At 42.2% G+C, this 22,626-nt stretch overlaps 1 protein-coding gene across 3 annotated transcripts in view; it reads left to right on the forward strand.

The window, feature by feature from the left end:
- Positions 1 to 22,626, forward strand: part of phactr2 (phosphatase and actin regulator 2) — a 51,419-nt gene continuing 28,793 nt past the window's right edge. For all 3 annotated transcript variants that reach the window (XM_014179906.3, XM_014179908.3, XM_014179909.3), the window contains exon 1: positions 1 to 288. In XM_014179906.3, the coding sequence (XP_014035381.2) occupies positions 246 to 288 (43 nt within the window). In that variant the 5' untranslated portion in view covers positions 1 to 245. The remainder of the gene's footprint in view (positions 289 to 22,626) is intronic.

A 22,626-nucleotide genomic window follows, 5' to 3' on the forward strand; every position in this document is an offset into this window, starting at 1 on the left:
TTCCTCCCCTCGACCTCTGACGGGTGGTATCCTAATCTGCATAAAGAAATGACAGGCATTCTTGAGTTGAATCGGAGGGAGGTTAAACAGGGGTTTTCAGTCCCAGCGAAGTTTTTTTTCAAGAGTTTTAACCCAACAATTGGCCTGAAGTAGGTCAAATTAACTTTAGTATTTGGCGATGATTTTACTGTGAAAGTTCATCGGGGACCGCGTGATTGTTGGCTTGGCGGTCCATTGAAGACAGAATGGGCCAGACGTCTGTCTCCACCTTGTCTCAAAATGCGAGTGGTGAGTCTGCTTTCCTCATTCACGCGCATACCGATATATCTTATTGTTCAGGAAGTCGATAATGTCTGACAATTTTAACTCGTCTTACTTTACCCTTTTGAAATTCACCTATTCAACAAGTTTGAGTTGGTTTGCTTGAAAATATCGGTCTTATTTTCCTTTTACTCCAATGTGATTGTGCATATGCATCTACATCATTGCAACTGATTTTGAATGCATAAAGCTGTTAGAATAATTGTATTGCATTAGGCGATAGTAACATTTACTTTGACAAGAATCGGATACGTTGTACCACTAACGGTTACGTTATGCTCATCAGTCATGGAACTAATGAGTCAACAATGTCTCATCTTCGAAACCAGTTTTCAATACCCAAACTAAATCACAATGCCCACTGGAAGACATGCAAAACAGATAATTTGTGCAATAGTGAACGGTTATTGCATAATAAAAAATCCAGTACCAAACTGCTCTGACTCTCCTTTTGACCGGTTTGAGTACTATGAACTACATATTCAATGGGAGAGATAATGATCAGCACATCTGTTGTCTTTTCAAAAGAGAGCAGGGGCATGTAGGTTTGGTGAATTATCATACAATGAGTAACGAAACCTCGACTAAGACCAGTGGTGTAAAGTACTTTAGTAAAAAATACTTTAAAGTAAGTTGTTTTCTGTACTTTACTATTTCTTTGCCTACTTTTACTTCACTACATTCCCAAGGAAAATAATGTACTTTTTACTCCATACATTTTCCCTGACACCCTAAAGTACTTGTTACATTTTGACAGAAAAATGGTCAAATTCCCTACTGCCTCTGATATGGTGGACTCACTAAACACAAATGCTTCGTTTGTAAATGATGTCTGAGAACACATATTGTGCTATCTGGTTTGCTTAATATAAGGAATTTGAAATGGTTTATACTTTTACTTAAATACATTTTAGCAATTCCATTTACTTTTGATACTTAAGTATATTTAAAACAAAATACTTTTAGACTTTTACTCAAGTAGTATTTTACTGGGTGACTCACTTGTACTTGAGTCATTTTCTATTGAGTTATCTTTACTTTTACTCAAGAATGACATATTAGTACTTTTTCCACAACTGACTGAGACCAGGGGGATAACACAGTAGTCTTGCAGACGACATGGGTTCAATACCTGGTTGGTCACACATGCTCGAGCAAACTGACATTACTGTATTGATGTCAAAGTTACAGTAATATGTGGGTGGTTTAGAAAGTTGCATGGTCTCTGTCCGCATGCCACCTTTGGCGAGACAAAATCCCACAGTAGAATAGAGTAGCCTAGGCTATGCAGTATCAGCCGACAATGCACTTTAATTAATGCCTATCCATGTGGTAGCCTCTGTTTATAAAACAGGCAGTTGTATTGGCTTTATAGTCCTGATACCTGACAAAGACTTAAGACATCATTTTGGGTATTCAAGCTCTAAATATCAGCTACCATAGGCGGCGGTTCCTAAAGTAAATTGGAAAACATTTTCCAGATGTGTGTATACAGTGGATTGGCAAAGGATTCAGACCCCTTTTCTTTTTCCTCATTTGTTTTACGTTACAGCCTTATTCTAAAATTGATTTAACAAATATTTTTCCTCCTCAAGCTAAACACAATACCCCATAATGACAAAGCAAAAACAGGTTTTTAGAATTTTTTTTTTAGCAAATTTATTAAACATAAACGGATACCTTATTTACACAAGTTTTCAGACCCTTTGCTATGAGACTTTCGAAATTGAGCTCAGGTGCTTCCTGTTTCCATTGATCATCCTTGAGATGTTTCTTCAACTTGATTAGAGTCCACCTGTGGTAAATTCAGTTGATTGGACATGATTTGGAAAAGGCACACACCTGTCTATATAAGGTCCCACAGCTGACGGTGCATGTCAGCACGAAAACCAAGCCATGAGGTCAACGGAATTGTCCGTAGAGTTCCGAGAAAGTATTGTGTCAAGGCACAGATCTGGGGAAGGGCACCAAAAAAATGTCTGCAGCATTCAAGATCCCTAAGAACACAGTGGCCTCCATCATTCTCAAGTGGAAGAAGTTTGGAGTTGGGCGCCCGACCAAACTGAGCAATCGGGGGAGAAGGGCCTTGGTCAGGGAGGTGACCAAGAACCCGATGGTCACTCTGAAGGAGCTCCAGAGTTCCTCTGTGGACATGGTAGAATCTTCCAGAAGGACAACCATCTCTGCAGCACTCCACCAATTAGGCCTTTATGGTAGAGTGGCCATACTGAAGCCACTCCTCAGTAAAAGGCACATGACTGCCTACTTGGCGTTTGCCAAAGGGCACCTAAAGGACTCTCAGACCATGAGAAACAAGATTCTCTGGTCTGATGAAACCAAGATTGAACTCTTTGGCCTGAATGCCCAGTTTCACGTCTGGAGGAAACCTGGCACCATCCCTACGGTGAAGCGTGGTGGCAGCATCATGCTGTGGGGATGTTTTTCAGCGGCAGGGACTGGAAGACTAGTCAGGATCGAGGGAAAGATGAACGGAGCAAAGTACAGAGAGCTCCTTGATGAAAACCTGCTCCAGAGCGCTCAGGACCTAAGACCTGGGCCAAAGTTCACCTTCCAACAGGACAACGCAGGAGTGGCTTCGGGACAAGTTTCTGAATGTCCTTGAGTGGCCCAGCCAGAGCCCGGAACTGAACCCGATCGAACATCTCTGGAGAAACCTGAAAATAGCTGTGCAGCTACTCTCCCCATCCAACCTGACGGAGCTTGAGAGGATGGGCAGAGAAGAAAAGGTGAAACTCCCCAAATACAAGTGTGCCAAGCTCGTAGCATCATATCCAAGAGGACTTGCGGCTGTAATCACTGCAAAAAGTGCTTCAACAGTACTTGTTGAACAGTACAAGTACTGAGTACTTGTAATATTTCAGCTTTTTATTTTGAATACATTTGCAAAGATTATTAAAAACCTGTTTTTGTTTTGTCATTATGGGGTATTATGTGTAGATTGAGGAACACAAATTATTGTAATCCGTTTAAAAATAAGGCTGTAAAGTAACAAAATGTGGAAAAAGTTACGGGATCGGAATACCTTCCAAATGCTTCAGTGGATCATTAACTTCTTAATTGTTTTGCTGTGGATTGTTTCAAATCACAGGCGAGTAGGCTTTGCATTGTTGGGCAGTCCACAATTTTGGCAGCTCTCATGGCAATAGACTTAGCTGATTATTGAGTTGTGCCTGTCAGTGAAAAGCATCAAAAATATGTGTGAAGATGTGTCTTGAGTATAATTTGAAATGTTGAGACAAGAAGGGGAGGTTTTGGTGGCGAAGATATAGGCTCATCGCTCTCCGGAATGTACTCAGCTCTCCGGAATGTGCTCAGCTCTCCGGAATGTGCTCAGCTCTCCAGAATGTACTCAGCTCTCCAGAATGTGCTCAGCTGTCTCCTGCCAATTCATGCACATTAATTGTTTCATTGTGTGAATTGTTTGCCCTTTGTTTATTTGTATCAATTCCTCATTACATATATCACCAGTAGTAGGCTGTATCACATCTGGCCATGATTGGGAGTCCCATAGGGCGGCGCACAATTGTCCCAGCGTCGTCCGGGTTTGGCCGGGGTAGGCCATCATTGAATAAGAATTTGTTCTTAACTGACTTGCCTAGTTAAATAAAGGTAAAATAAATGTAAAAAAAAAATTATATATAATAAAAATAGTAAATTTACAGTTAATCTCTGTCATTTGGTTACATTAATTTCTCTTAATGCATGGATTAATTACAGTCATTCTCTGAATGGAAACATTGTTTGCAGAGTTCAAAAGTTTTGGTTTATTTCATACCATGATTTATGAGGTTTGTCTATTATTTTTTTATTGTCTTGTTTGGAGCGCTCCATGTGAGCAATGAACATGTCTGGTTGTTTCTCTATCCTGTTGATGGAGTGCGAGCGCCTGATCACGCATAAAGTAGGCTACCTGGCCTGCAGCGCGCAAATGTAGGAAAGTGCATTTGGGGATCAGACATTTGAGTATGTCTGATTTCTGACCACCACTAATAATACACTGAGCTTCTGTCATTTTTGTAACCATGTGACAATGATTTTGAGAAATATGAAAATCATAACTGGCACGTAGAAATGGTAGGATACATTCTTAGCTTACCCAAAAGTGAAACTCACGTGCTGCCTGTCAGCTACCCAAGTTTATCATGCGTTGCGTTATCTTGAAAAACGCAGTTTGTATTTTCTTCTTTGCATGAACATATCAGAAATGGAAGAATTGGCCTACAAACTTGAAATCGCTAATTATCGTGACAATTTAGCCCACTTAGTGAAACAGCAGTAGTGAGTAGCCTAATTTCATTCCATAGGCTACTGTCCATTTGACCTGTCCTGTTTTTAGAATATGGTGTGTTTGTTAACATGTTAGTTCATATTCACATTGAAGCAAATGTTTTATTTGATTGGGCGCCATTTAGGCTATTTCATCGGAAGCGTACATGATGTAAAAAGTGTCTCATGACATTTCTATAAATTTGGTTGCCCTGTAGGCTACAGAAAAGGCCACAGAGGCTATATACTATCTACTGTATAGGCTACATGATTTGACGGAGTATTGGTGAAGTGCCACAGCACTGTGTCTCCAACAGCACCATGGAGAGGTGTGCTGTGCATGGACAAGATACATATTTTGCACCCCTGCCTTTGACAAAGTGCACTGCTTATCATGGGGAGGCATCGGCGTTCAATTTAATAGCCCAAATGCCACTGGGTGAGAGAAGTTTTCATTTTTTTGAGGCAGAGTTATGTGAGGTGTTATGTGTTTGAGGTGCGTCTTGATCAGTTTAGCTCGGAAAAGGCCGCCCTCGTCAATCTGCAGCTCTAGGCATCCGCCTAAACCTGCCTAATGAGCGGGCCTGCCCTGCTGTCGGCACAGGGTGGAGCAGGGATGCATCTTCTATAGCATACTAACCACAATGCTTACTTAACAATAACATTACTCACAAGTAAATGCATGCCTGACATTTCAACTCTTCAAGGCCTAAAGAACCTTATAGTGCAGCCACATAACCCAAGGTGTTATGGTTGAGTTTACCTAGCAAGGTATGTATTCTCTTTAACAACATTTTTCTCTCCATGTTCTTTTTCCTTCTATAAGCAATCATAGCCCATAATTTTCACTGTTCATAATAAAACATTTCAGCTTTTTACATGTTTGGTCGGTTACACTAAATTTGAAAAAACAATCTTGAATGTCAAATAGCTTGGGATCTTAAAATACCTTGATGTTTAAGTGCATAAGCCCCCCCCCCCCAGTGACTGTATAAACCCTCCCCGGTGGCTTCAGCTGAGGAAACCTCTCCCTATTTCCCCTTGACCAAATATTTTTCTGGTTGCCGGTGGCACATAAAGCAAGACAATGGGAAAAACATCTGGTGAGCAAACAGCATGTCTGATTGGATTTAAAGCACGCAGATGGATGTGAAGCATTTGAATGCTTTTTGATTTGGTGTGTAGTTCCATCGTATGTCATTTGACTACTCAAAGTTCTATTTGAGGCACAACCGGTATTGGTGTTTTTGGTTATGACATGCCTTTCCAATGATGTCATCATCCGTTCACTACAAGTCACACAGCTTCAAATAAAACTCCAGGCTGTTTGCAAAAAGTGTTTACCAAACAATATGTAAGTCCCTCAATAATCACATAGGAGCAGACATGCAATGTGCTTTGGCCCTCCTACGCAGCATTGTGGAAGACCAGGTTGAGGCTGAGCACTTTAAACCATTTTGCTGCTGTGTTGATAATGTCCTTTCATTACTTTAGGAAAAAAAAAAAAAAAATGTTTTTCAAGGAGCCTTCAAGTAAATGTTTCTCTTGGATAGTGATGACTAGATGCCTGTATTCTTCCCTTTGTGTTCTCCATTTGTGATGTTTCTTTTGTCTGATTCAGTTCTGCTTCCTGTCTCACTAGACACCTCGCAAACAATAATTATCAACCTGACTGAGACATGCTAGACCTTTTGTTTTTCAAAGTCTTATAGGCCTTTTGTTTTCTCTGAAATGGCTTGAATGTTATGTCATTACAGCCGAAGCTGATATAAACCTACTGATTTACATTTAAGTAATCTTAAATCTTAGATGTATGACTGGGACTATACAGAATCCATTTGTCTATGGCTGCGTTTAAACAGGCAGCCCAATTCCAATCTTTTCGGACGGGATACGTTTTACTGGGGGAGCTCAGGTAATGTAATTCTGTGTACGACCACAAATCACCGCATCTGTAATTTTAGTCTCGTCCGAATCTACCATGTCAGTCATTTTTACTTGGCAGAAAGGTTATTATCCCAACCCTAAAAACCTACTGTTTTTCGGCAAACTCCAACGTCCTCTGATAATACGAATCCCTTGCGAATCGTCATCCCTGTGTTGGGCTCCCGAGTTGCGCAGCGGTTTAAGGCACTGTATCTCAGTGCTAGAGGCGTCACTACAGACACCCTGGTTCAAATCCAGGCTGTATCACAACCGGCCGTGATTGGGAGTCCCATTGGCCCAGCGTTGGCCGGTGTAGGCCGTCATTCTAAATGAGAATTTGTTCTTAAATGACTCGCCTAGTTAAATAAAAAAGGAAACGTTTTTTTTTGTTTAAGGATATTAGAGTTTAACAGGTGCTGCAACCAGTTCGGGTAAGAACATGGGAACAAATTGATGCATAAAACAAAGTGCTACGCATGTAGCCGACAGATTAATGATCTGTTTTGTCACATATCAACTTTCCTAGTGCCATACTTCTCTTGTAAAAGATGAAGTGGATGATATTGTGCCAATGAATTGATAAATTGCCAAATCCGTCAGGTAATTAAATGTCTGCATAGGTTACAGTTCATAGTTCTTATTGATATGCATTATTATTTAGACTTTCTCCGAACTGAAGACCATCAGGCCAATATTAGGCTATCCCTAGACATTTGAAATATTCACGTCTAGAAGAGCCTCCAGGTTTCCGTCATAGCGGAAAAAATATATAATTACACGGGCAGTTTGGTGAAAATAATCCCGTCCGGACATGACGTTCTATAGTAGTACTAGTCCTGTGTGAATATGGCTTATATACACATTTATGACTGGGACTGTACAGAAGTGGCATTTTCTGTTTCCTTCATTTCGTTATGGCTCCAGGTCATTCTCCTTGACTCTGAAGGGAGGCATTGTTAGAGCTGAGGACTAACTTTGTTTGTGTCCCTAAATCATTTTCTCTCTTGTCAAGCAGCTGTTTGAATTATTATTGTCATGCAGTACTTTGTTTGATACTGTCTGTGAGTTATACCTCCACCCAAACATGAAAGCTGCTGCCTGGACTATACCAGAGATCAACACTAATCTAATAGGCTTTGTATACTGTATGTGATAGGAGATCCACATTGACAACAAATCCTGAATGTTTTTTTTCCCCTAGCAGATTGGCATTCTGCTGTATGTGGCCTAGATGTTTGTGCTGTCAGTGCAATCTCAATCATTGTCTGTTTGTTTGGTTTGACACAGTCAATTCACAAGATAATCAAACACATTTGAGAAGGACTACTGTTCCCTCTGTCAATGAAATGTGCTTGTCTAAGAACAGAAGAAAGTTGTCAGTAGTCCCATTTAAAAGTTGGTACTGTAAATTTCAATGTCTCTCAATTGATTTGAAATATAGAGCTATGTCCCAAATCAGTTCTCCCAAATAGTCAACCTCTAACTCTCTCCACTGAGCAGCAACAAGTGAAGCCGTTGTCCATTCGCTCCCAGGCAGTTCTAGTCTTTTTATTGAAGTCTAATGGTGATAATTGTGAGCTTTACAGATTTTTCTGTCATTAACCACACAAAGAACCTACTGTAACAGTCCCATTGTTCCTATTTGATATCAATCTGGGAATGAAACCATGGGATCGGAAGTTTGGAGTGCAGCTGGCCCCACGTCTTTCATATTTGTTTGTAAGCTTAGCTTGATTAATTGAGACTAAATGTGATTATTGTAGAAAACATAATAAATGTAATGTGTCCTTCAATAGGCTTACCCCAAAATGGCCTAAACAGTTTGTGGTTGTTTGTTTCAAACTTTCAGTTTTTTTTATTGGTAGCTGTTTGGGATATAGATAACTATCTATCAATCCCCCTACTGGGGAGCCAGGCCCAGCCAATCGGAATGAGCTTTTCCCCACAAAAGAGCTTTATTACAGACAGAAATACACTTCTGGTGTGGTTACACGTGGTCCGTGGTTGTGAGGCCGGTTGAACGTACTGCCAAATTCTCTAAAACAATGTTGGAAGCTGCTTATGGTAGAGAAATTAACATTCAATTATCTGGCAACAACTCTGGTGGAAATTCCTGCAGTCCACATGCCAATTGCACATTCCCTCAACTTGAGACATCTGTGGCATTGTGTTGTGTGACAAAACTGCACATTTTAAAGTGGCTTTTTATTGTCCCCAGCATAAGGTATCTTGATATGCCACACCTGTCAGGTAGATAGATTATCTTGGCAAAGGAGAAATGCTCGCTAACAGGGATATAAACAAATTTGTGGACAACTTTTGAGAGAAATAAGCTTTCTGTGCATAAGAAACATTTCTGTGAATATGACATTCACTGTAAATTCCTTGTCAGAATTGAGGAGCAAAGTCTGAACGGAAGGTATGTACTGATCTGCTGTAGTGGTGTATGACATGTTCTTGCAGTATTCAATGCTCATCACCTCAGGCCTTTTCAAAATTGAATGTCAGGCCTCAGGCAAGACATTATCCCTGCCGGTCTGGTCATTCATGTTAGTAATCACGAGTCATCATGGTTGTAAAAAAAATGTATAATAATAATAATTGCACCAATGTTTGGTAACTGCCATTTGCAATGAGAGAGAGTTATCAGTTTTTATATAGCTAATCAGTTTTATATGGGTAGAATGTTTGAACTTGGAACTGGAGCTCTGCTGAAAGGATGACTGGTCAATACATATTGGAAATTATATGTCAACCGTGTAAACACAATTCGGGCTATAAACCTGCCGGATGGCTTGAAAAAGTACTTTTCATTGCAATGGCATAATGATGGACGCCTTAGAATGATGGACAATTGTCATTCTCGAATCAAACCCAACCCTCGAACAGTGTCACATAAGCTAGCAAGACAAAAACAAGATCAGCTGAAATGGAGGTGTTAGCTCAAGCTGCTGGAACTCACACTTGCCTCATACTGTGCTTCTCTTCACACTGAAGCACTTGCAATGTACAAAACATTAGGAACAGACTCAATTTGTCGGGGCATGGACTCTACAAGGTGTCAAGCATTCCACAGGGATGCTGGCCCATGTAGACCCCAATGCTTCCCACAGTTGTGTCAAGTTGGCTGGATGTGGTGGACCATTCTTGATACACACGGGAAAGTTGAACGTGAGAAACCCAGCAGCGTTGCAGTTCTTGACACACTCAAACCGGTACGCCTGGCACCTAATACCATACCCCGTTCGAAGGCACTTAAATGTTTTGTCTTGCCCATTCACCCTCTGAATGACAAATACACAATCAATGTCTAAAGGCTTAAAATCCTTCTTTAACCTGTCTCCTCCCCTTATTTTACACTGAAGTGGATTTAACAGGTGACATCAATAAGGGATCATGGCTTTGACCTCTTTTCACCTGATCAGTCTGTCATGGAAAGAGCAGGTGTTCCTAATGTTTTCTACACTCTGTGTATAAACACTGGCGGTGACACATTTGATTATTCTTTAAGACCGGTGCCTGGGGTAAAACTCTCACAGCGCATTAGCTTATTACCTGTTATTTGTTTACTCAAAATGTCATGCAGACATGATACCATTCAGACCAATCAAATACATCTGTCTTTGATTCTACTGGGTTCTACTCTATAGACGTGTGTGAATATAGGTTGTGTGACAGTGAATAGTGATTTGACGTAGACTAGGTAACTTTCTTTGAATCAGAATGCAGTTGAGTGACGGAGAGAACAAGGATGGTCTGATTAATTCAAATGCCATTATCTTTTTGCTTTTCTTTTCCTCGTGACAGTTCGTTACCTCCTTTCCTTTTTCAAATGAGGTCAAGCTAAAGTCATAAAGAAAGACACAAGGTCACATTTTACAGCCTAGGAATCCAAAAACAACCAAGGACTCCCTCAAGATCACTGGACCTTGGGGGAGTGTCCTTGGTAGGGAATGTGGGTGTACTCCTTTGACTGGTGTGGAGGAGTACATACTGCGTAGTCTCCATGTCTCTCCTCATATAACATAGAATTGCTAATGAAATCCATCATAAGGTGCATGGCACACGGTTCCTGGTTGTTAGTGCTACGATACCCCTTGTCTGTCGTAATCTTGTGGTCTTTGGAGAGCCACACCTCCTAAGGTATTGAGGTAGGTAATGTTAACCTATATGGCCTTTTTGACGCCTCCAGCAATCGACCTTTGAACTACCTTCCGGCTTCCGCTTTTGAATCCTTGAGAAAAATATACATATAGGCTCATCCTTGTGCACTGCAGTGAACAGCAAATCTAAAAAGGAAGTGTTGAGTATACTGGAGATGTTGGTGTGCTTTTGTACTACAGTGCTATTACTCAAAGGGAAAATCTGTAGTTGCTACATATACTACCATTCAAATGTTTGGGGTCACTTAGAAATGTCCTTGTTTTCCATGAAAACATACATAAAATGAATAGGAAATAGTCAAGATGTTGACAAGGTTATAAATAATGATTTTTTTATTGAAATAATAATTGTATTCTTCAAACTTTGCTTTCGTCAAAGAATCCTCAATTTGCAGCAATTACACGCCTTGCTGACCTTTGGCATTCTAGTTGTCAATTTGTTGAGGTAATCTGAAGAGATTTCACCCCATGCTTCCTGAAGCACCTCCCACAAGTTGGATTGGCTTAATGGGCACTTCTTACGTACCATATGATCAAGCTGCTCCCATAACAGCTCAATAGGGTTGAGATCCGTTGACTGTGCTGGCCACTCCATTATAGACAGGATACCAGCTGACTGCTTCTTCCCTAAATAGTTATTGCATAGTTTGGATCTGTGCTTTTGGGTCATTGTCCTGTTGTAGGAGGAAATTGGCTCCAATTAAGTGCTGTCCACAGGGTATGGCATGGCGTTGCAAAATGGAGTGATAGCCTTCCTTCTTCAAGATCCCTTTTACCCTGTACAAATCTCCCACTTTACCACCACAGCACCCCCAGACCATCACATTGCCTCCACCATGCTTGACAGATGGCGTCAAGCACTCCTCCAGCATCTTAACATTTTTCTGCGTCTCACGAATGTTCTTCTTGTGATCCGAACACCTCAAACTTAGATTTGTCTGTCCATAACACTTTTCCTCTGTCCAGTGTCTGTGTTCTTTTGCCAGTCTGAGATATGACTTTTTTTCTTTGCAACTCTGCCTAGAAGGCCAGCATCCCGGAGTTGCCTCTTCACTGTTGACGTTGAGGCTGGTGTTTTGCAGGTACTATTTAATGAAGCTGCCAGTTGAGGACTTGTGCGGCGTCTGTTTCTCAAACTAGACACTCTAATGTACTTGTCCACTTGCTCAGTTGTGCAACGGGGCCTCCCACTCCTCTTTCTATTCTGGTTAGCGACAGTTTGTGCTGTTCTGTGAAGGGAGTAGTACACAGCGTTGTACGAGATCTTCAGTTTCATGGCAATTTCTCGCATGGAATAGCCTTCATTTCTCAGAACAAGAATAGACTGATGAGTTTCAGAAGAAAGATCTTTGTTTCTGGCCATTTTGAGCCTGTAATCGGACCCACAATACTCAGCTAGTCTAAAGAAGGCCAGTTGTATTGCTGCTTTAATCAGCACAACAGTTTTCAGCTGTGCTAATATAATTGCAAAAGTGGTTTCTAAAGATCAATTAAGCCTTTTAAAACAATAAACTTGGATTAGCTAACACAACGTCCCATTGGTTTGGTTGCTGGTAATGGGCCTCTGTACGCCTATGTAGATATTCCATAAAAAATCTGCTGTTTCCAGCTACAATAGTCATTTATAACATTAACAATGTCTACACTGTATTTCTGATCAATTTTGTGTTATTTTAAAGGAGAAAAAAAAGTGCTTTTATTTAAAAAACAAGGACATTTCTAAGTGACCCCAAACTTTTGAACGGTAATGTACATTTTTGGAGTTATAAGTTAATGATCTGTACACATTTGATTCTAGAAGAATATAACTTCTAAATGTCTCATGAGCTTAGTTCAACTGTCGTACCCCATCAGAACCCAACATATAACCTTGTTTTAATCCAATGTTTGTAAAAAGAAGTACACTGAACAAAAATATAAACACAACATGTCAAGTGTTGGTTTCATGAGCTGAAATAAAAAAAATCCTAGAAATGTTCCATATGCACAAAAAGCTTATTTAGATATGCCAACCCTGTCAGGTGGATGGATTATTAAGAATTACCAGTGGTGTAAAGTACTTAAGTAAAAAGACATTTTCCCTGACACAAAAAAAGTACTCATAACATTTTGAATGCAATTCACACACTTATCAAGAGAATATCCCTGGTCATCTCTACTGCCTCTGATCAGACGGACTCACTAAACACACATGCTTCATATGTAAAATATATCCTGAGTGTTGGAGTGTGCCCTAGCTATCAGTAAATGAAAAATAAATTGTGCTGTCTGGTTTGCTTAATGTGAAGATTTGTATACTTTATGATACTTAACTATATTTAAAATCAAATACTTTTAGACATTTACTCAAGTAGGTTTTACTGGATGACTCCCACTTTTACTTAAGTCTGTTTCTATTCATCTTTATTTTACTCAGGTATGACAATTGGGTACTTTTTCCACCACTGATCATTACACAGGTGCACCTTGTGCTGGGGACAATAAAAAACGACTTTAAAATATGCCGTTTTGTCACACAACACAATGCCACAGATGTCCCAAGTTTTGAGGGAGCGTGCAATTGGCATGCTGACTGCAGGAATGTCCACCAGAGCGTTTGCTAGAAAATTGAATGTTCATTTCTCTACCATAAGCTGCCTCCAACATCGTTTTAGAGAATTTGGCAGTATGTCCAACCGGGCTAACAACTGCAGACCATGTGTAACCATGCCAGCCCAGGACCTCCATCAGGCTTCTTCACCTGTGGAATCATCTGAGGGGGGGTGCTGAGGAGTATTTCTGTCTGTAATGAAGCCCTTTTGTGGGAAATACACATTCTGATTGGTTAGGCCTGGCTCCTCAGTCGGTGGGCCTGGCTGCCAAGTGGGTGGGCCTATGCCCTCCCATGGCTGCACCCCTGCCCAGTCCTGTGAAATCCATAGATTAAGGCCTAGTTAATTTATTTCAATTGACTGATTTCCTTTTATGAATGGTTTAAAAAATATATATATTTCACCTTTATTTAAACAGGTAGGCTAGTTGAGAACAAGTTCTCAGTTGCAACTGCGACCTGGCCAAGAAAGTATAGCAATTCGACACATGGAATAAACAAAACATACAGTAAACAAAAGTCTATATACAGTGAGTGCAAATGAGGTAAGATGAGGGAGTTAAGGCAATAAATAGGCCGTGGTGGCGTAGTAATTACAATATAGCAATTAACACTGGAATGGTAGGTGTGCAGAAGATGAATGTGCAAGTAGAGATACTGGGGTGCAAAGGAGCAAGATAAATAAATACCGTATGGGGCTGAGGTAGATAGATGGGCTATGTACAGGTGCAGTGATCTGTGAGCTGCTCTGGCAGCTGGTGCTTAAAGCTAGTGAGGGAGATGATAGTCTCCAGCTTCAGTGATTTTTGCTGTTCGTTCCAGTCATTGGCAGCAGAGAACTGGAAGGAAAGGTGACCAAAGGAGGAATTGGCTATGGGGTGACCAGTGAGATATACCTGCTGGAGCGTGTGCTACGAGTGGGTGCTGCTGGTGACCAGTGAGCTGAGGTAAGGCGGGGCTTTACCTAGCAGAGACTTGTAGATGACCTGGAGCCAGTGGGTTTGGCGACGAGTATGAAGCGAGGGCCAACCAACGAGAGCATACAGGTCGCAGTGGTGGGTAGTGTATGGGGCTTTGGTGACAAAACGGATGACACTGTGATTGACTGCATCCAATTTGTTGAGTAGAGTGTTGGAGGCTATTTTATACATGACATCGCCGAAGTCGAGGATCGGTAGGATGGTCAGTTTTACGAGGGTATATTTGGCAGCATGAGTGAAGGATGCTTTGTTGCGAAATAGGAAGCCGATTCTAGATTTAATTTTGGATTGGAGATGCTTAATGTGAGTCTGGAAGGAGAGTTTACAGTCTAACCAGACACTTAGGTATTTGTAGTTGTCCACATATTCTAAGTCAGAGCCGTCCAGAGTAGTGATGCTGGATGGGCGAGCAGGTGCGGGCAGTGATCGATTGAATAGCATGCATTTAGTTTTACTTGCATTTAAGAGCAGTTGGAGGCCACGGAAGGAGAGTTGTATGGCATTGAAGCTAGTCTGGAGGTTAGTTAACACAGTGTCCAAAGAGGGGCCAGAAGTATACAAAATGGTGTCGTCTGCATAGAGGTGGATCAGAGAATCACCAGCAGCAAGAGCGACATCATTGATGTATACAGAGAAGAGAGTCGGCTTGAGAATTGAACCCTGTGGCACCCCCATAGACTGCCAGAGGTCCGGACAACAGGCCCTCAGATTTGACACACAACTCTATCTGAGAAATAGTTAGTGAACCAGGCGAGGCAATCATTTGAGAAACCAAGGTTGTCGAGTCTGCCAATAAGAATGTGGTGATTGACAAAGTCGAAAGCCTTGGCCAGGTCGACGAATACGGCTGCACAGTAATGTCTCTTATCAATGGCGGTTATGTCATTTAGGACCTTGAGCGTGGCTGAGGTGCACCCATGACCAGCTCTGAAACCAGATTGCACAGCGGAGAAGGTACGGTGGGATTCGAAATGGTCGGTAATCTGTTTGTTAACTTGGCTTTTGAAGACCTTAGAAAGACAAGGTATGATAGATATAGGTCTGTAGCAGTTTGGGTCTAGAAGAGGGGGATGACCGCGGCAGCTTTCCAATCTTTGGGAATCTCAGACGATACGAAAGAGAAGTTGAACAGTCTAGTAATAGGGGTTGCAACAATTTAGGCAGATCATTTTAGAAAGAGAGGGTCCAGATTGTCTAGCCCGACTGATTTGTAGGGGTCCAGATTTTGCAGCTCTTTCAGAACATCAGTTTTCTGGATTTGGGTGAAGGTGAAATGGTGGTGGCTTTGGCGGGTTGCTGTGGAGGGTGCCGGGCAGTTGACCGGGGTAGGGGTAGCCAGGTGTAAAGCATGGCCAGCTGTAGAAAAATGCTTATTGACATTCTCAATTATAGTGGATTTATCGGTGGTAACAGTGTTTCCTAGCCTCAGCAGTGGGCAGCTGGGACGAGCTAGCCTTAGCCTTCCTAAATGTCTGTGTATATTTGTTCCAAACTTCCCTGAAAAGTTGCATATCACGGGGGCTATTCGATGCTAATGCAGAACGCCACAGGATGTTTTTGTGCTGGTCAAGGGCAGACAGGTCTGGAGTGAACCAAGGACTCTATCTATTCCTAGTTCAACATTTTTTGAATGGGGCATGTTTATTTAAGATGGTGAGGAAGGCACTTTAAAGAATAACCAGGCATCCTCTACTGACGGGATGAGGTCAATGTCATTCCAGGATACCCCGGCCAGGTCGATTAGAAAGGCCTGCTCGCAGAAGTGTTTTTGGGAGCGTTTGACAGTGATTAGGGGTGGTCGTTTGGTCGCAGACCCATTACGGATGCAGGCAATGAGGCAGTGATCGCTGAGATCTTGATTGAAAACAGCAGAGGTGTATTTGGAGGGTGAGTTAGTTATTGAGGGCATCAAGCTTAGATTGTAGGATGGCGGGATGTTAAGCATGTCCCAGTTTCAGTCACCTAGTAGCACGAGCTCAGAAGATAGATGGGGGGCAGTCAATTCACATATGGTGTCGAGGGCACAGCTGGGGGCAGAGGGTGGTCTATAGCAAGTGGCAACAGTGAGAGACTTGTTTCTGGAAAGGTGAATTTTTAGAAGTAGGTTCTCTAATTGTTTGTGTACAGACCTGTATAGCCTGCAGAGTTCTGTATTACTATCTTTGCAGTAGATTGCAACACCGCCCCCTTTGGCAGTTCTATCTTGGCAGAAAATGTTATAGTTAGGGATGGAGATTTCAGGGTTTTTGGTGGTTTTCCTAAGCCAGGATTCAGACATGGCTAAGACATCCGGGTTGGCAGTGTGCTAAAGCAGTGAGTAAAACAAAGTTAGGGAGTAGGCTTCTAATGTTAACATGCATGAAACCAAGGCTTTTACATTTACATTTACGTCATTTAGCAGACGCTCTTAACCAGAGCGACTTACAAATTGGTGCATTCACCTTATGATATCCAGTGGAACAACCACTTTACAATAGTACATCTATATCTTTTTTTGTGAGGGGGTTAGAAGGATTACTATATCCTATCCCAGGTATTCCTTAAAGAGGTGGGGTTTCAGGCGTCTACGGAAGGTGGTGATTGACTCCGCTGTCCTGGCGTCGTGAGGGAGCTTGTTCCACCATTGGGGTGCCAGAGCAGCGAACAGTTTTGACTGGGCTGAGCGGGAACTGTGCTTCCGCAGCGGTAGGGGGGCCAGCAGGCCAGAGGTGGATGAACGCAGTGCCCTTGTTTGGGTGTAGGGCCTGATCAGAGCCTGAAGGTACGGAGGTGCCGTTCCCCTCACAGCTCTGTAGGCAAGCACCATGGTCTTGTAGCAGATGCGAACTTCAACTGGAAGCCAGTGGAGTGTGCGGAGGAGCGGGGTGACGTGAGAGAACTTGGGAAGGTTGACCACCAGACGGGCTGCGGCGTTCTGGATGAGTTGTAGGGGTTTAATGGCACAGGCAGGGAGCCCCGCCAACAGGGAGTTGCAGTAATCCAGACGGGAGATGACAAGTGCCTGGATTAGGACCTGTACCGCTTCCTGTGTAAGGCAGGGTCGTACTCTGCGAATGTTGTATAGCATGAACCTACAGGATCGGGTCACCGCCTTGATGTTAGCGGAGAACAACAGGGTGTTGTCCAGGGTCACGCCGAGGCTCTTAGCACTCTGGGAGGAGGACACAATGGAGTTGTCCACCGTGATGGCGAGATCATGGAAAGGGCAGTCCTTCCCCGGGAGGAAGAGCAGCTCCGTCTTGCCGAGGTTCAGCTTAAGGTGGTGATCCGTCATTTTACGGTGAACCGCTTTTACGGTTACAGAAGTCAACAAATAAGAGCACTTGGGGAGTGCGAGTGGAGCTAGGCACTGCAGGACCTGGATTAACCTCTACAGGATAAGGGTACGGCTAAAGGCTATACGAACTGGCCGTCTAGCACGTTCGGAACAGAGAGTAAAAGGAGCAGGTTTCTGGGCATGATAGCATAGATTCAAGGCATAGTGTACAGACAAAGGTAAGGTTGGATGTGAGTACATTGGAGGTAAACCTAGGCATTGAGTAATGATGAGAGCGATATAGTCTCTAGAGACGTTTAAACCAGGTGATGTCATCGCATATGTAGGAGGTGGAACAACATGGTTGGTTAAGGCATATTGAGCAGGGCTAGAGGCTCTACAGTGAAATAAGACAGTAATCACTAACCAGGACAGTAATGGACGAAGCATATTGATAATAGAGAGAGGCATGCGTAGCCAAGTGAACATATGGGTCCAGTGAGTGGTTGAGCTGGCTGGGGACACGGCGATTCAGACAGTTAGCAGGCCGGTGCTAACAAGCTAGCAGTTAGTAGACCGGGTTAGCAAGCAAGCAGTTAGCAGACCGGGCAAGCTATCTAGCAGTTAGCAGACCGGGGCTAGCAGACCGGGGCTAGCAAGTTAGCAGAAGGGCCTTTGGGGCACGTCGCGATGGAGGTAAGTCTGTTTTTGCCTCTTCGTGCGGTGACGTCGATAGACCAGTCGTGGATTAGTAGGGTTCCAAGTAGCTCTAGGTAGCTAGCAGGCCGCGGTTAGCAGAATGGGCCTTCAGCGGACGTCACGTCTGAGGGGCCTGTAACTCAGTAATATCTTTGAAATTGTTGCATTTATATTTTTGTACAGTATGACGGTAAACAACACTATATAGCCTCAAAACATGGATAAAACTATGGTTTTGATATCATGGATGGTCAGTCCTTGCATCCATAGCTGTGTGAATTTGAGTGGTTACATTTCTCCAGCCCCATATTTTTGCCTTTTACTGAAACGGGCGGGGAGTTGGCGTTGTTGTTTCAACTAAGGATTACCGCTTTTTAAGAGGGTGTTCACATTTACTAGACTTTTTGCAAAAATACCCTCGGCTACACATATATAGGTCCAGTCAAAAGTTTGGACACACCTACTCATTCCAGGGTTTTTCTTTATTTTTATTATTTTCTACATTGTAGAATAATAGTGAAGACATCAAAACTATGAAATAACACATATGGAATCATGTAGTAACCAAAAAAGTGTTAAACAAATCAAAATATAGGGCCTCCCGAGTGACGCAGTGGTCTAAGGCACTGCATCGCAGTGCTAGCTGTGCCACTAGAGATTCTGGGTTCGAGTCCAGGCTCTGTCGCAGCCGGCCGCAACTGGGAGACCCATGGGGTGGCGCACAATTTGCCCAGCGTCGTCCGGGTTAGGGGAGGGTTTTGCCCGGCATGGATGTCCTTGTCCCATCGGGCACTAGCAACTTCCGTGGCGGGCCGGGCGCAGTGCACACTGACACGGTCGCCAGGTGTACGGTGTTTCCTCCGACACATTGGTGCGGCTGGCTTCCGGGTTAAGGGAGCATTGTGTCAAGAAGCAGTGCGGCTTGGTTGGGTTGTGTTTCGGAGGACGCACGGCTCTCGACCTTCGCCTCTCCCTAGTCTGTACGGGAGTTGCAGCAATGAGACTAGACTGCAAGTATAAACACCATGGGACCACGCAGCTGTCATACCGCTCAGGAAAGAGATGCGTTCTGTCTCCTAGAGATGAACGTACTTTGGTGTGAAAAGTGCAAATCAATCCCAGAACAACAGCAAGGGACCTTGTGAAGATGCTGGAGGAAACGGGTACAAAAGTATCTATATCCACAGTGAAACGAGTCCTATATCGACATAACCTGAAAGGCCGCTCAGCAAGGAAGAAGCCACTGCTCCAAAACCGACATAAAAAAGCCAGACTACGGTTTGCAACTGCACATGGGGACAAATATCGTACTTTTTGGAGAAATGTCCTCTATTCTGCTGAAAAAAATAGAACTGTTTGGCCATAATGACCATCGTTATGTTTGGAGGGAAAAGGGGGAGGCTTGCAAGCGGGGGTGGCAGCATGATGTTGTGGGGGTGCTTTGCTGCAGGAGGGACTGGTGCACTTCACAAACTAGATGGCATCATAAGGACGGAAAATGATGTGGATATATTGAAGCAACATCTCAGGACATCAGTCAGGAAGTTAGGGCTTGGTCGCAAATGGGTCTTTTAAATGGACAACGACCCCAAGCATACTTCCAAAGTTGTGGTAAAATGGCATAAGGACATCAAAGTCAAGGTATTGGAGTGGCCATCACAAAGCCCTGACCTCAGTCATATAGAACATTTGTGGGCAGAACTGAAAAAGTGTGTGCGAGCAAGGAGGCCTACAAACCTGACTCAGTTATACCAGCTATGTCAGGAGGAATGGGCCAAAATTCACCCAACTTATTGTGGGAAGCTTGTGGAAGGCTACCTGAAACGTTTGACCCAAGTTAAACAAGTTAAAGGCAATGCTACCAAATACTAATTGAGTGTATGTAAACTTCTGACCCACCGGGAATGTGATGAAAGCTGAAATAAATCATTCTCTCTACTATTATTCTGACATTTCACATTCTTAAAATAGGTGTTGATTCTAACTGACCTAAGACAGGGGATTTTACTAGGATTAAATGTCAGGAATTGTGAAAAACTGAGTTTAAATGTATTTGTCTAAGGTGTATGTAAACTTCCGACTTCAACTGTATGTGTGTTATTTCTATGCTTCCCGTTAAGTTTTGCTTTTGCGTCTTTTAATTTCAGAGTTGTACACCAGCTGAAAATACAATATTTTTGGTTATGGAAAAGATATTTCACACCGGTTTAGATGGTTCAATGATTCTCTATACTATATTTGCTTGCTTTCTCACATAAACTGTAATTAGTTGAACTATTAGAATGTTAGCAACCAGGAAATGGCGTAGCGGATGTTAAAATAAACCCTTTAATTGTCTGCACATGCTTGTGGATTGTTGCTTTATTCAAGAGTGTAATATGATTTGGTTTAATTATTCACTATTGTAATATGTTTTAGAAGAAAAGTTACTTGGATTGTTAAATAGTTTGCTTACTGGCTAGTGGCCACTGTGATATGTACGTTGTTGAGCTGCGGACCAAGAATGTCATGTTGCAAGCCACAACGAAAGGTAAGGTAATTATGTAATGTAATTGAAAAGTGGAAATCTATTTGGCCCCTCCGCTCCTTAGACTCTCCTCCATCTCTCGTAGTTGGAATAGGGCCTACATCTTTGACACTTCCTATGTTTCTCAAGCACATTATTTTTACACTGTCTTGGGAACCTCCCATGTGTTGCTCTTGTGTTCCCCTTTTGTTTGGACAGGCCTCACTTCACTTCCCCTCCATCAGAAAGAGACCCAAGATTTCATATACAGTTGTGCTGCTTATTTACAGCTACCAGGACATTAAATGAAACAGAGCTTGAATTGTTCTTGAGATGGTTAGGGATTCTATCCCACCATGTTTATTTCAATTTTAATAAATCATCCTTGGGTATTGTTTTTTTCCTGAACAAGGATGTGCCTCTTCAGCAATCAAAACAAACATCAAACATACTATAATAATAATAAATTGCATTTGTAGAGCGCTTTTCATTTACAGACATAAATCACAAAGCTCCTTAAATTGAGAGCTACCATTAAATGGAAAGAAATTGAATTAACCTCTCTGGGATATGTGGGACAGCCAGTGAAATTGCAGGGCAAACAACAGAAATCTCATAATTAAAATTCCTCAAACATACAAGTAGTACACACCATTTTAAAGATAAACTTCTTGTTAATCCAGCCACAGTGTCTGATTTCAAAAGGCTTTACGGCAAAAGCACACCATGCGATTATGTTAGGTCAGCACCTAGCCACAGAAAACCATACAGCCATTTTCCAAAGAAGGAGATGTGTCACAAAAGACCGAAATGGCTTTAAAATGAATCACTAACCTTTGATCTTCACCGGATGGCACTCCCAGGACTCCATGTTGGACAATAAATGTGTGTTTTGTTCGATAATGTTCATCTTTATGTCCAAAAATCGCATTTGAAATTGCCGCGTTATGTTCAGAAATGCATTGTCTCAAACAAACATCCGGTGAAAGTGCAGAGAGCCACATCAAATTACAGAAATACTCATCATAAACATTGATGAAAGATACAAGTGTTTAACATACGATTAAAGATACACTTCTCCTTAATGCAACCGCTGTGTGTGATTTCAAAAAGGCTTTACGGCAAAAGCACACCATGCTATTATGTTAGGTCAGTGCCTAGCCACAAAAACCATACAGCCATTTTCCAACCAAGGAGAGGTGTCAGAAATAGCATTAAAATTAATTGGAATAGGGCCTACCTTTTGATTATCTTCATCTGATGGCACTCCCAGGTCTCCATGTTAGACAAATGTTTGTTTTGTTCAATAATCTTTATGTCCAAATACATCCTTTTTGTTCGTGTGTTTTAGTCCAGTAATCCAAATGCACAAGGTGCACTCACAAAGTCCATTATAGTTTGTAGAAACATGTCAAACGATGTGTATATAATCAATCTTTAGGATGTTTTTATCATAAATCTTCAATAATATTCCAACCGGACAATTCCTTTGTCTTTAGAAAGGAAAGGGAACGGAGCTCACGCTCACGGCGGCACGCAATAAACAACTCAAGGCTTTCAGCCAGACCCCTGGTTCAAACAGCTCTTATTCGCTCCCCTTTCACAGTAGAAGCCTGCAACAACGTTCTAAAGACTGTTGACATCTAGTGGAAGCCTTAGGAAGTGGAATCTGACCCCATAGACACAGTATATTGGATAGGCAATCACTTCAAAAAACTACAAACCTTAGATTTCCCACTTCCTGGTTGGATTTGTTTTCAGGTTTATGCCTGCCATATGAGTTCTGTTATACTCACAGACATTATTTTAACAGTTTTGGAAACTTTAGACTGTTTTCTATCCAAATCTACAAATTATATGCATATTCTATCTTCTGGGCCTGAGTAGCAGGCAGTTTA

The sequence above is a fragment of the Salmo salar genome, chromosome 28, assembly GCF_965601325.2.
Source record: "Salmo salar chromosome 28, fSalSal1, whole genome shotgun sequence".
In the NCBI taxonomy this organism is placed as follows: Eukaryota; Metazoa; Chordata; class Actinopteri; order Salmoniformes; family Salmonidae; genus Salmo; species Salmo salar.